The sequence below is a fragment of the Mangifera indica genome, chromosome 16, assembly GCF_011075055.1.
Source record: "Mangifera indica cultivar Alphonso chromosome 16, CATAS_Mindica_2.1, whole genome shotgun sequence".
NCBI lineage: Eukaryota > Viridiplantae > Streptophyta > Magnoliopsida > Sapindales > Anacardiaceae > Mangifera > Mangifera indica.
In genome coordinates, this window is record NC_058152.1 from 10,170,614 (window position 1) to 10,185,678 (window position 15,065).

Below are 15,065 nucleotides of genomic sequence, written 5' to 3' on the forward strand. Positions count from 1 at the left end.
TAATAAATTTTTTATGTAAAATAACCAAAACTTTAGCTAATTTAACTATGAAACAACAACACATCTAGAAATTCATCTAGAAATAACTATTTAACAGAGAAAATCACAAAATATACAATATTTCAATTTCTATTGATTTCAAATGATCTAACAAATTAATAGTATAAGGATTTGAATCTATACTTATTTGAATTATAATGAATTTACCATAAGATTTCTACAATTTTACTTTGATTTTTGAAAGATAGTGGATGAATTTGCAAATTTCTACCGGTAGAATACGTTGGGCTCTTCAGGTTGAAAGTAGAAGTAAACCTGGTATTATTTTGGATTTTTTGCTAAAAATTTTATAATAAAAAAATTGTGGTTAAACTTATATAAGAGAATTAAAAATTAGTTAAAATAATTAATTTCGCCGTAACCCGATTGGAATTTTTTTTTTTTTTAATTGCATTCTTATGGAGTTCCATTAGAGGCCCCGTGGCAGTTGATGACATTAAGTTAATTTTCTTGCTATTTCAAGTACAGAAATTCATGATCTCCATGTCCTTTGAGTTGGAAGGAGTTACTAGCAAGTTTGTAGATGGTGATTCCTTGTATTTACTAGAAAATGCAGATGAAAATAAATGATAATAATACACTTTTCCTTTTTCCAATCCTTCTTTCTTGAAATTCAATTTTGATTATGATATTCTGGCAAGAAGAGTGCCTATGAGTTCAAAACTCACTTGTAATATATAAGATTAAATTATTGATTTATCTAATTCAATAGTTAAATCTTAGGTTTTATCTATTTAGATTAATTTATTCAGTCTCAAATGAATGATTTGGCTCAAATAAAGATTCTTTGTTAACAAAAAAATGTCTTCGATGAAGTTATCACATGTGGTGGAGGCTGTAGAGGATGTCAGCTTGTACTCCCTAACAATATATCTTTTTGCAATATATCCCCACCACAACAACAAAAATTTTAAATTCAGGATGGTATGTTATAAGCATTTTAAATACTGTAAATAGAATATCAACCTAATCACTGAATAAAGCTGAGAGAATTAGTTCCTTTCTTTTCTTGTTTTGCTCATGTTTATAAACGTTCATATTGAGTATAATAAGATTTAATGAGAGATGAAAAAGGATGATCCTATTGATCTGGTCTCATGAATTCAATCTTACAAACTGGAGATTAGAACATTGGTACATTGTGGAAATTATCTTACTTGTGCCTCCATGTGAGGAGGCTTTTCTTTTTTAATTTAACTTCTGCATACCAACATTTTTTCCAAATCTTTACTAGTATTTGTTGGACAAAAATTAGTCTCTCTACATGTGTAAACCACTGGAACTTCCTTTGAATATTATGTCTTCCAGGTGATATGAGTTTACCAAAGGAATGGTGTAAGTGTTCCTTCTGATATCACTCTCCTAGGGACCTCGAAAAAATAGCTTACATACATCCTACCATCAAGGTTGTCATCGAATTGATGAGTGGAGTCATATATGAACTACTCACTTTAATCTCCATAACTTTTCATTAACTGCTCTAATAGTAAACATTTTGACCTGGTACTCTGCTCTGTGTCTTTACTATTCCTTAAGCTTGTTAGCTTTCTCTTTGCAGTTTCAGGTTATCAGCCTTAAAATGGCACCCAGAAAAAGACCAAACCGGTCACAGGTTAAGAGTTGTTTAGAATAGGGGTGTTCAAAATGGTTAACTGAACTAGTTTGAAGGATTTGTAAATTGAACCGAATTTTCAGTTTGAAAAAAATTTTGAATCAAAACCAAACTGATTTTATATAAAAACTAATTAATAACCGAGCCGAATTTTCGGTTATCTAGTGTTTGAATACCAAGAAAACTAAGAGTGGAAAACTGCCGCAGAAGAGTTGAAACCTGATTTAGCTTAAAAAGATCGTCCTCAATGTCGTTGGAAGAGGCAAGATAGTTAGCTGGAAGAGTCAAAATTGCAGTGCAAGATAGTTAGTCAGAACAGTCTGTGTATGCAAGAGAATGAGAAAGAAAATGACGCTGCAGTGCAAGGAAAGGGATTCAAGGGAAAGGAGAAAGTCATCATTTAATATATCTCCCAAAGAAAAACAGACCAATGTAATTTGACTTTTGCGTTTGTTTTGTTAAACGTTTAATGTAAATAAATAAGAGAACCAGGTGGCTGGTCATCCCATATTATCACGTGTCAGAACCAACAAGATAGACTTTTCCTCTTATTAACAGGCTTTTTGATGTAAATTGATTTTTTTTTAATATAAGTAATATTATACGAATTTATTTTAAATATATAAATATATATATTTATATATATTATCATATGATTATATATTATTTTATTTTTAATTTAAGATCATTTATTTATATAATAACATATATAAATATGTATATATTTATATATCTAAAATATATATATAATTTTATTATTTTGATATGTTATATTAAATGTTTAGTATAAAATTATTATTTGTTATTTTTTTAATTTAAAAATCAAACTGGTTCAGATAATGAATTTACAAATTTTAATAAATTAAAAATCGAATTAAAATTTTAATTTTTATAATATTCTAATTCTATAATCAAACCAGTTATTTCATAAATCTGACTACTGTTTAGATATTGATTTGGTTTAGTTTTCCAAAGTTTTTTGTCACCCCTAGATCGGAATGTAGCATATCCGACACAATTTCCATTTCCCTTTAAAAAACACTATTCTCAATACATTTTGGACATAAATTAAAGGATGCAGACAAAGAACGCATGAGGAATCTTGAACACCCATAATTAGACTATAAATGCCTTCTCCAGCTTCAGTACCACCCACCTTTAAAGCATTCCATTGAAGGGATTTGCCGAATGGGGAGTCCAGAGCCCAATGGCTGGAACCTTCTATTAGAATCAAATGAATTGACATTTGGCAGGGGTTGGGTAGTTTGCACAGAAACCTTCTATCAAATAAATTAATGTATATTTACATGCATTCTAGTATGATACGATATTATTATTGGTCGGGGGAGATATACATATACGATGTGATTTTGGGCACTGCACGTAACTTGAACTTTATCCCTGTATTTTTCCAGTATCCCTAGGGGTCCGTCCTGGAATATGATGTGCTTTGATTTAGTTCTCTCACCATCTTTGCCGTCCATGGTTAAGACAAGCTTTGTTTATTCGGGTCTTTTGAATCCCTTTTTGTTAATGTACACGTACTTACCAAAAATAAAAATTTCGGTGCAACTTAAGTATATAATTGTGTGTGTTTGATCTCTTTCCAATAAGAGCAAAATATTTTATTTGAAGTAGTTAATTGGATAATTAAATAATATATTATTATGTGATTTAACGTTACTTTATTTTTAATTTAAAATAATTCAATATAATTTTAATATCTAACTAAACACTTTAAATTGGATACATATCATTTTATTGGTACAATATATAAGCCCGGTAACTTGGTGAGTGAATATGTGTCATCACTCACCAATAAAAGCAAGAGTAAATGACATTTTTTCACCCAAGGTTTCATTTAAAACACTTTTCCACCCTTAATTTGTATAAATTATATTTTCTGATCAAAACTCAAACTCTGTTAAAAAACTAATAGTATAAAAGCAAAATAGTAATTTTACTATTTATTAACTTTTAAAGTAAATATAATTTTTTATCATACTCAAACGTTTTAAACATAATAGTTTAACCTTTAAAACATTGTTGTATTTTATTCAATTCTTTTGGGGTTTAATTATCATTTTTAAAATAAGGGCAAACAATATTTCAAAAAAAATTTCGAAGACCCCAAGCATTTTCAAAATATCCAATAAGCCCCTAAAATTTCACAAAGACCTTCAATATTTTCTATAATTATATTTACCTTCTTATATATGATTATACAATGGAAACGCCACTAATAATAAGAAGAGAGAAAAAAGAAGTGAGAGTGAAAGAAAAAGAAAATAAACGGTTTCTTGGATAATTTGAATATTTAAAAGGTTATTTTAAATTTTTATTAATTTAAGGTTATATGATAATTTTGAAAAATAAAATAATAAAGATACAATGATAATTCCACTTTTTACTACTATTATTTTATTAATAGAGTTTAATTTTTGGTGGAAAACTGTTATTTATGTTTGATTTTTGGGTGGAAAATGTAATTTATGCAAACTAAAGAAGAAAAAGTGTTATAAAACTAATCCTTGGGTGGAAAAATAATTTAAAATCGTATGATTGGGTATTAAATTTACCCAGTTTTACATATTCAATTGTATATGTATAAAAATTTATTATTATATCATATATTATTTTATCAAAAATTATTTAATCATATAATAATATATTATCTAAATATCTAATTAATTATTTAAAATTAGATATACATAATTTTATTATTAAAACATAAAACTGGGGAATGATTAGTCGTTTAGTGGAGACAAGTAGGACCTGGAATTTAAAGTCCCACACCTTATTCCAATAGTTTGGTTGGGCATCATTATTAAACAAAGAACACTCATCATATTCTTCCACTCTTTCTAACCACAAAAAATCCCACCACTTTTTTACATTAAATTTTTTACATGAAACAAGAACACTCATTTTTATTTTACAAAAGAAAAAAGATTTTGGGGGTGTCCAGTTTTGAGCTACATCTAAACTAAGTCAACTTAGTCTCAAAAGTAACTTTGACTCAATTTGATTTGACTCAAATTTATTTAATTTAAATGAGAAGATTCTATTTGTTTTTTAAACTAAATCGAACTCGAGTTAAGAGATGTTTGGTTCAATTAGGCATAAGTTCAATTTGAATTGATAGTTTTACCTATTATTTAGATAAAATAACATCATTTTATCAATTACTCATAAACTTAAATCATAAATTAAAATCATCGATTCAAATCATACATTTAAACTGAACAGAGTCACAAATTTAAACTATTGATTTGATTCAAATCGAATTGAATCATATTATATTTGAGTCAAATTCGAGCTAAGGGGTATTCAAGCGCTATCTGGTTTGCATCTATCCCTAATTATATACCCAATTTAGTTTTAAAAATGTGTATTAATATGCATCATTAATTTTACTATTATGTATCATATCAGATGATATATATATCGTATTGTATCAAATTTTAAGATACTCTAAAATATATATTATTTTTTATCTATATTATATTGTATAATATATATCACATTTTTTATAATAATGATAACTGTATATATATTTATCTATGCTAAATAAGATAACAAATTATGATTGAATATAATTATTCATTACTGAATAATAAAATTATTCATTTCTTCTCTGTACTAACTTTGAAATCATCGCATCAAAAGTGACTGTGCCATAATAAACTATTCCTAATAATACTAGTGTTACAGAAAGCTATAACCTCAAAAAGAGAGCCATTAAAACATGATGAGAGGCTGTAAGTAATGGACTGCCCGAAAAGACTGCTACCAAACTGTTGTGAAGTCACAATGCAGCTGACAATCTCTTAGTCTCCATAATTTGTATTTCAAATCCGAACAAAGAAATACAACTTTACTATATAATTAATCTTGTCCCTCTTTAAGAAGTTCAAAAGGGAAAACTTTTCTTGAAGGATCAAAAAGAAAAAGAAATTTTCATAAAAAGCATCACAAATAATACTAAAAGCAAAGAATTACAACAGAAGTTGAAACCATAAAGCCATAAATCAAGATCAAGAAACTGAAATGCAGAGCCCAGTTTCTCTTGAACTTACCAAAATAACTCTCAGGAGGCTCCTGATAATGAATCTCAAACTCCCCTCCATCTTCTCCAAACCCTTCACCAAACTCTCCATTACTCATTCTCATTTTTATCTCCCTCAGCTTCTCAGTCGCTAAACCCAGAGTCAACTTGTGGCACCTCCTTTGGTACTTGAATCCATTGATGCACCTGAGAGTTTGAGCCACAAAAACATAGAAGATCAAGTGGGCGAGGGAGAGGAGCGTGATGGGGATCCAACAGTGGCGGCATTGGAGGCGGGGGGACTGAGCCTGGGCCATGAAGACAAGGCTCAAGAAAATGAAGAAGAGAAGGAAGAGCTTGTGGAGCTCCTTTTTTTGGAGGTCAATGGCCCGTTTTTTCTCCAGGGTTTTTTCAAAGTGGAGTTGGATGATTGTGTTTAAGGCTTGGAGGGCTGTTTCTTTAGGGATGAGGGTGTGGCTCTGGTGTTGCTGACGGTGCTGGGGGGAGTAGTCTGCCATTGATGGAGAGGAGGGGGAGAGGTTGAGTTTGTGGATAGAGAATGAGAAATGGCCGTTGGTTTTGGTGGGGTTTAAGTGCAAGATTGAAGAGTTTTGAGTTTGGGAATCTCGAGGAGGTAAATATATAAAATGGTGAAAACGACAAAAGGGTTAGCTTAAAGAATTGCGGTCTCTTTTTGCTTCAGGTTCTAATTGCTCTTCAGCCAAATCATGAGAAGGGTATTTACATATATTTTTACCATGCTCTCGAGCTAAAGCTTTTTATAGGCACAAGTTAACGGCTAATTACCCTGGACTGTTAAATTTGGGTAATTAAAAACGGCCAAAGGATTAACCCACTCTAGAAAATACATTTGTGAAAGTAAAAAAATTCAAATTTTTATCCATTAATTAATTTTTATTAGAATTTTTCGTTAAAGATAAAAGTAAAATTATTATTTTATCATTAAGCCTTAAAATTTATATCATTATTTTCATTTAATTTAGAAAAATAATAATTTCTTCTCATAATTAAACTTTAAAAAGTTACATTTCTCCCCTATAGTTTTTCTTCCATCTTTGGCCACCAAATGTTGTTTCTGCCATCGGCCAACTTTCTCACCACTTTCTTATATGTTGTCGGCATTCCCATTGGACCAATTTTGTTGGACGAAAGTGAAACATTTTCATTCGACAAAAAGACAAAAACAATTCGCCATTTTTGTCTTTTCAATCAAACAAAGACGAGTCACTTTCGTCTGGATAAAGATAATTCATCTTCGTCTGGCTGAAAAGACAAACACGACAAAATTAGTTCGTGGAAATGTCGATGGCGAGAGAAGAAGATGGTAGGAGGGCTGGTCAACAGCGAAAACAACATCTAGTCATTGAAGATGGAAGAAAATACCTAGAGGAGAAATATAGTTTTTTAAAGTTTAATTATTGAGGAAATTGTTAATTTTTTTTTCTAAATTAAAGGGAGAAAGTGATATAAATTTTTAGAGTTTAATGGTAAAATAACAATTTTCTCTTATCTCTAATAAAAAATTCTAATAGAAATTAATTTATAAGTGGGTGTTTAAATTTTTTAATTGTTGTGAATATGATTTTGATATTGAACTAAAACTTGGGTGGCAAATAGTACTTTGGCCATTAAAAAATTAATCATTTTAATAACACTCAAAATTTATCTAGATACAATTATTGAATCATAATTGAATGGTTTTATCTTAATATATAAATAAGATTTTGATAGAAGTTAACTCATAATCAATCCGAAAACTTAATAAAAGTAAAAAATTTTCGGTCAAAGTCACTCCTTATCAAGCATTTTTGAAATAAAATTGGTATAATGTTATACATTATTGATGAACAAGTGATTTGGGAAGAGTGAAAAAGATGTGTTTTTTGTTTTTTTAATTAGAGTTTTGACATGAAAATAGGTAAATAAGGGCTTTTATGCCTATTAAGAAAATCACGTCTTAACATCCCTTCTTGTCCGCTTAAATACTATTATAATAATAATAATAATATTGTAATAAATAATTAAAATGTAATAAATATTTTCATAAATTATGTTTTAAAAATAGGTATGATATATAAACGGGGTACCCCCACCCCGCCCCACCCTAACCCAACTTGATCCAACCTACTCTTAAGGTTTGTTTTTACCTTTGTCTCAACCTATGTAAGGGAATTCTCTCTTTGCAAAAGATGGGACAGGGATGTAAGGGTCAAATTGCCAATCTATTTACAATGTGTTTAAAATTATGTTCATTTTTGGTAATGGGCTCCAATCCAAACAAATGAAAGGTATACTAATTGAAGGGCCGGGCCCATGGATATTTTATAGGGGTTGATTTAAGTATTATTTATATTTTTTTTATTTTTTAAAAGTATTTTTTTTTTTTTTTTTTTACTTTTAAAATTTAGCAGTCACAAAATCAAAAGGGATAATTAGTTGGAAAATGTAATGAAAATTTTAGGTTAAAAGATTTTACCATTTCTAATTTATTTGTTAAAATTTAATTATTTGTTTTTTCTATAATTCCTTAAAATCTTAAGTATTCTTTTTGATAATTTAAAACATAGATCGAATTGGTTGATTAAACCAATCTAAATTGGTCATAAAATGTAACGTGATCTAGGGAGCCATTGGACCATGGTTCAAAGGACATGTTGAGGCCAACACGATTTTTTTTTTTCCAATGGTTAGGACTCAAACATTGCATGACTTGACAAGACACCACCTAGCCAACACAATTATTTTGTAATGGTTGAGACACTATCTAGATTAAGATGAGGATTGTAATACTCAAGTAAATAGTGTCATAAAAATGGATAACGTCAAATCTTTGAAGTGTTATCGAATCATCAATGCAAGCAGAATTGAATCCAGATATATAAACTTTCATATACTGTGTTTTACAGGATTGTATTTGACATGTTTAAAATTTTACAACAGTATATATATGTCAACAGTATTCCAATCCAACCATTGAGATAGAACAAACTGTGCCCTTAACTGGGTTTAGGCTCAATCCAATTATTGTAAAAAGCTAAAATTTATAAAATGACCAATGCGTTGGCTCCCAAGTCCCAACATAGATAAAATGCAACAAATATCATAAAAATAAAATCAAAATTACAAATAATTAGAAGCACCAAAACTATTATTATAAAAGATGTCAAAGTGAAAGAAATTTAACATTATTAAAAGAAACACTTGATGGACTGCTGAAAATAAAATATAGACTGGCAAGTTAGAAAAATGGAGTAATTTGTCTACAAGTAGGCCAGAATGCCAGAATTATCAAATATCATATTAGAAAGATGTAGAGCTTTTGAGCAGCCCTCTGTCTTTTACTGTTTAATTATTAGCTTGTTTTTTATTTTTTAACAAGAACCCACCCTACTTGAGTCAGTTAAATTGCTCTCTCTTTTTTTTTTTTTTCAAATCTCATTTAAGTTAAATTGTTTTTTTCAAATAAAATTAATTATATTGAATAAATCAAATTCTAAATTATTATAATTATTAAATTTAATAAATCAAAAATATTATTTTAAAATGTCAATTAGAGACTTTAAATCTAAACTATTCACCTTAGAAACTCATCTCTTTAGTATCCAAACTACCATCGAGGGGAAATTATTCCTTTACTATTATGACTGGTTACATCACCTAGTTTTGTGGGTCCATTTAGAACATACCCAAATTAACTCATAATAATTTTTAACCCAAAAATTATAGTCTGTCTTAACACTAGCCAAATGAAATTATTACTTCTTTTTGTTTTTTGTCAAGACAATCTTATGTGCACCTACTTATTAAAAAAATATAATATAAATTTAATTTTGAGTATCTAATTAAAATTTTAAATGATATATTATTATATAATTGATTTTTATTTATTTGTAATTTAAAATAAATTAGTTATATAATAATATATTATTTAAATATTTAATTAAATACTCAAAATTAAATATATATAGTTTTATTTATTTTTAAGTTATTAACAAATAAAAAATTTGCTTATTTCAACTTACTTTTTCTTTATAAAAAATAAAAAAAGATACAAATATCATATTTTTCAATCCATCCATACCATAAAATTTGTCACAACAGGCTATTTAAAAACCAATTAACTTAGTGGGTTTTAGTGTGAATGAATGATTTTAATTTAAAAATAAAACAAACAATTAAATTATCAAATTACATAATAACATATTAGTACGAATATATGAATAAATTATTTTTAAAATGTTGCAAATGTAAGATTTTCCTAGAAAAATTCCTATCAAGAGTTTTCAAGCCATTGACAACTTTTTGTGGATCCAAGGGCATTTTTTTGCAATAAATCCTGTAGAGGTCAATTCAATTCACATGGTACCACAACAAAATGAGCTGTAAAACTTCCTGGAAAAGTCATGGGAAAGTGAAACCACAGCCATCTTTCACCAAGGTTTTCCAGTGGCTGAAAGTCAGTAGAAAAAAGAGAAACATGAAATGTAACAATGAAAAAGCAAATGTGAAAGATAATGAAATGATGATGAGTTTACCAATGATTCCTTATTGCTGCTTGTGCACGGGTGATTGACATAATAGGCACTTTATGAAAAAAAAAAAAAGTTCACTCTCTCTTTCTCTTTCATTTCTAGTATTTCTGCACATTCTTAATGTATAATCATTGACAAAAAATTACAACCACAGCCAACCATTTCTCCCACTTGTGCACAAATGGGGGCGTGAATCTTCAAAAGCTAAATAAAAAACATGGTGTTACATTAAATTATATAGAATTGTAAATGTAAAATACTAAATATATATTACACACCATCTAGTCTTATTCTACTCTCTAAGCTTTTCTTCATTATTTTTCACAACATTTATTCAACAAATGATGGAACATATACAGACATTATATAACTAGACACTAAGCCATTTTCCCAGATACCTTCACATGTTAGCATGTTGAAGGTTTAAATGCTGGAAATTTGACCCAAAAAAACTATACTGCAGAAGTAGACTATGGAATGAGCCAATCAAAACTGACTAATTTGTTTTGTATAAAGAGGACATGACCCACATCTTAAAGTTGAGAACAACAATTATTTTAGTTCTAAAAGGAACTTCCTGTATGTGTCTTTCTTCTTACTCCATGATTGCAACCGAAGAGGAATTTGTAGCTACTATTTGATAATCATCTTGCTCATCTTCATCTTCATTATCTCCATCTTCTTGATCATGATCAATATTTTCGCTTTCACCGTTGTTGTCAGCTGTTAAGTCAAGCTGTTGTCGTTCTTCTTGGGATCCCATCATGTGCATTAAGAGTTCTTCGGGTTTCAACTCGTAGATGGGATTAACAGGATCATTAACCTTCTTTGCTGTCCTCTCTTTATATATGGCATCAAGCTGGTGAAAGTATGGACATGTCTTGGCATCCTCAGGCCTTTTCTTATTGCTTTCTTTAACCTTCTTGAAGTATTTGTTCATGTTCTCCCATTTCTCTTTACACCTCTTTGCACTCCGATTGTAACCAAGCTTTTTCATTGCTGCTGATATCTCCTCCCACAGTGGCCCTTTAGGTCCATTTTCTTGATAATGCCCATTGAGATTAGTCCTTAGCTTTATTAAAGCTTCAACTTCATCCTTAGGCCACCTTGATGAGCCCAAATGCAAAAAACTCTCGCCACCATTACTAAATTCTTGCCCATCAACAACTTTCTCTGCAGGAACTGGGTTCTCAGGCAATTGCACTGGAGTTGATTGTACCGAAAACTTCTGCAAAAAAGCAAGTACTGCAGCATCCTTGGCTGCTGCAATGGATCTTTCTTGCACCAAAAGCTCACGCTCTCGCTTAATCCCAGCCAATTCTTGCATCTTCCAAGCCTCCTCTCTTGCTATTCTATCTTGTTCACACTTTTCTATTGCTTCCAAAAATTTCTTTTGTAAATCCGCTTGCTTCTCTACGACTTCTTGCATCAATCTCTCAAAAAAATCTGTCAATTTCCTCTTCTTCTTTTGTGTGCCCGCCGACTCTTTACTAGATGTAGAGGTAGTTGAAGTGGAGGTGTCCATTGAATTTAAACTCGGATTTTGGATAGCACGTGGCGCATCATTTTTTACCGTACTTATTGGGTCAATTTCCATTGCCAAAGAAGAATTAATCTTTTCAGGGGAAGAAGATGGAAGGGTGGAATGTGTATCTAGAGCTTGTAACTGATCAAAAAACCGATAAGTTTTGCCAGATCGACCTTCTTTGGTTCTTCTATGATATTTATAAATGTTTTCAAACTTCTCCTTGCATTTCTTCGCACTACGACTATAGCCAAGTTCCGATAATTTCCTGACATCATCACACATAAGTTTCAACTTCATTTGGATACCAAATTACTAATAAAGAATATCCTGACAATAACCCTTCCATAAACAAATCCGTTACACTTTAATTCTCAAATTTGAATAAAAAATTCAATCCAACTAAAATGGATTCAAGTAACCATAAAGTTGAAGCACAATAATAAAACGTCACAAACCATCATCATAGTAAAAGAAGAGCTCTATAATAGACCTTATATGAATCTTTACACCGTAAACATAAGCTCTAAACACATAAAATAGAGCTAAAATACATTAAATTTCACAAAAATAAAACCCATCATCAAAATCTAAACTTCTTCAATTTATTTTCTAGGGAAACAAACAAACAAGGAATGCCAAAATGAAAATAATAAAGAAACACAACTTCTTAACTTTCTACCAAAATTTCTCAAGAAAAGCATAAACTTTTGAACACAAAAACTAAACTTTTAAATCTAACCTTGAAACTTCTTCCCAAAGAGGAGCCTTGAGACCAGAGTCTTTAAACACGGTATCCATCTCCGACCTTATCTTCAACAAAGCCAGGGTTTCTTCTCTTGGCCACCTGTTACCGCCAGAGTTCCGGTCACCCTCTTCACCTTTGACTCTTTCCTCCTCTCCTCTACCTCCATTCTGCCCGTTTCCAGCAGAAAGTTCTGACTTTTCCGGTGAAGCTGACGCTTCCATGAATTTCCCAGAAAATAAATCAAATTTTTACAGCTCAGAAAATTTGGTGAATTCTGAGGCTTTGAGGAACAGGGTAATTTTTTTTCAGGTGGGGTTTATCATTTATGGATTATGCAAATGGGTTTTTCTTGTTTTGGTTTGATTTGTGAAATTTCTACTACAAGTAGCCATTTTTAAAATGGGTTAAGTAGGTAACAAATGTAAACAGGGACGGTGAATTAGGGTTCCTTAAAGGAGATAAAGAGTGTGAGTAGTGGTCGAGTGGGGCTCAATCCAGCTAACTCTTATGACGTGGCATTCCACCATTGGTCAAATGTTTATCTTCTTCTTTTCACATTTTTGTTTTGACCAAAGTTTTGGTTTGGTTTTTTGGGTCAAAATCTATCCTAGAGCATGCTTTCTTAGTAGGTTTACACATATTTTCTTGCTTTTTTAGCAATTTATATTTATTTGTTTCTCTTATTAATAATTATAATAATTATTATTTATATATTGAAGATTAAGAAAAGTGATTAAAGAGGTAATTATAATTAATTAACAGTTGTGAAGAGGCAAGAATTGGAGAAGGCAAGATGGTTTTTGTCTTGACAATCAAAATTGGTTAAAAAGTAGGACCACTAAGCCACCTTTGCCTTTTGAAGTGCTTGTGTTTTCCCATCTACTTTGACTCTTTCACTTCTGAAAAATCTGCAACCCCTTTTGAGAAATTATTTATTCATTTATTTTTACCTACTTTTAAGTTTAATCACAATTCACTACTTTTGTAAAACTTTATGCTTTAGTATTCATACAAATTGAGCAAATCACCACTTGCCTCACTTGGGTCATTTTTCTAGATAAGCTTCCATGTCATAGTGATTATAAGATTATCTACACATATTTTATCTATTACAATAATCAAAATCCAAAAGATTAGAATAACATAACAAGCGCAATATGTAGATCCAAAAGATCAACCTAAATATATGTGTTGAATATATTTTACGGTATTAAAAGAGTAAGAGTTTATGTTAATTTATAAACATAAGGTTTATTCAATTACGTTAACACATTTTACGTGAAATACATAAAGTTAAAGAGCAAATCATGTTTAGATTTAAATCGAAAATATCTACTTTGTTACACTTGTATGGTATTGTTGGATTATAATGGATAAATGACTAAGAATTATGTGAAAATTTTAAGTCTAACCCTTAAAAGAAAAAAACACACATTATGATATATTCAATAGCATCTAAGAATGGATAATTACACCCATCAAGTTGAATAGTAAATCCCACTTAAAAGTTATAAAGAATAAAGCATCAATTATCAAAGTTGGGATTAGTCTTAGAACACTGAATAATAATAATTAAAATAGAGTATTGTTATTTATATTCAGTTTTTGAATACCCAATTAAGTATTGAAGTGATATATTATTATATAAATATGTGTTATTTTATTTTTAATTCAAAATTACTCAATTATATGATGACATATTATCTGAATAAGTATTTGAAAACTCAAAATTAGACATACATAGTTTTATGAGCAATATTATGCGTATATTTTAAATATATAAATGAATACACATTTATATATATCATTATATAATTGAATATTATTTTATTAATAATATATTAAATATATATTAATTTGTATATTTAAAATAAATATATATTTTTTTTTTTTTTGTTTTATAATATTAATGCAAAGTGAATTACTTTCGTACCAAGGAAGTAAATGGAAATTATCTAAACATTGATTGCTAAGAGACAAAGTTAATGGTGTATAATTGGGATACGTAATGTAACTTTCATTTGGGAATTTTATTTCGTTTTCACATTAACCATGCAATAAAATAAATTGTTGAGAGAATAAAAATCAAAGGCAAAGTCAAGTTTTAAAACCAAGATGGGGTGAAATTGTGGTCTAATGGTGACCACTCAATTTGAAGGGGGCATTTTGCCAGCTATTTTGGTTCAAAATATCTTGATATTTCTTGTGGAGAGTCTATGATTCCATAGATAGACCAAAAAAACAAAAAGCTTTAGTGAATTACAAGTCATATTTGTACTCTTGTGCTTGATGATAACAACTAATGCATTTTTTACGCTTGCGAGAGAAGATAAAATTCCTTGGTAATTATCATTTCACTCCTTCAAGTTTATTTACTTTGTATCTTTACTCTATTAAGTTTTGAAAAGAGTTGGTGAGGTATAATTAGATAACAAAAATTCTTTCTAGGTTTCTGAAATAACAAAAACCTCTCTAATATTATAAAGGTTATTTGGTAAATATTGATTAAGTTTTGACCA

The 15,065-nt window shown here is 29.6% G+C and overlaps 2 protein-coding genes across 2 annotated transcripts; both read right to left on the reverse strand.

The window, feature by feature from the left end:
* Positions 1 to 5,486: 5,486 nt before the first annotated feature.
* On the reverse strand, positions 5,487 to 6,352 carry LOC123198911. The gene has a single exon (XM_044613718.1). It carries the CDS (start codon positions 6,236 to 6,238, stop codon positions 5,657 to 5,659), a length of 582 nt encoding a protein of 193 aa, XP_044469653.1. The 5' UTR covers positions 6,239 to 6,352; the 3' UTR covers positions 5,487 to 5,656.
* A 4,095-nt stretch (positions 6,353 to 10,447) lies between these two features.
* LOC123199447 (trihelix transcription factor DF1-like) lies at positions 10,448 to 12,974 on the reverse strand. Its single transcript, XM_044614458.1, has 2 exons — positions 12,541 to 12,974; positions 10,448 to 12,066 (listed from the first exon to the last, which is right to left on the reverse strand). The coding sequence occupies exons 1-2, from the start codon at positions 12,765 to 12,767 to the stop codon at positions 10,869 to 10,871; spliced, it is 1,425 nt and encodes a 474-aa protein (XP_044470393.1). The 5' UTR covers positions 12,768 to 12,974; the 3' UTR covers positions 10,448 to 10,868.
* Between the last annotated feature and the right edge of the window lie 2,091 nt (positions 12,975 to 15,065).

What these genes read in the sequence shown, in the direction of transcription:
- LOC123198911 (XM_044613718.1), bottom strand. Translation starts at nt 6,238, where the DNA reads ATGGCAGACTACTCCCCCCAGCACCGTCAGCAACACCAGAGCCACACC.
- LOC123199447 (XM_044614458.1), bottom strand. Translation starts at nt 12,767, where the DNA reads ATGGAAGCGTCAGCTTCACCGGAAAAGTCAGAACTTTCTGCTGGAAAC. An exon ending in CTTTGGGAAGAAGTTTCAAG is followed by an intron (nt 12,067 to 12,540) that starts GTTAGATTTAAA and finishes TGATGATGTCAG; the next exon opens with GAAATTATCGGAACTTGGCT.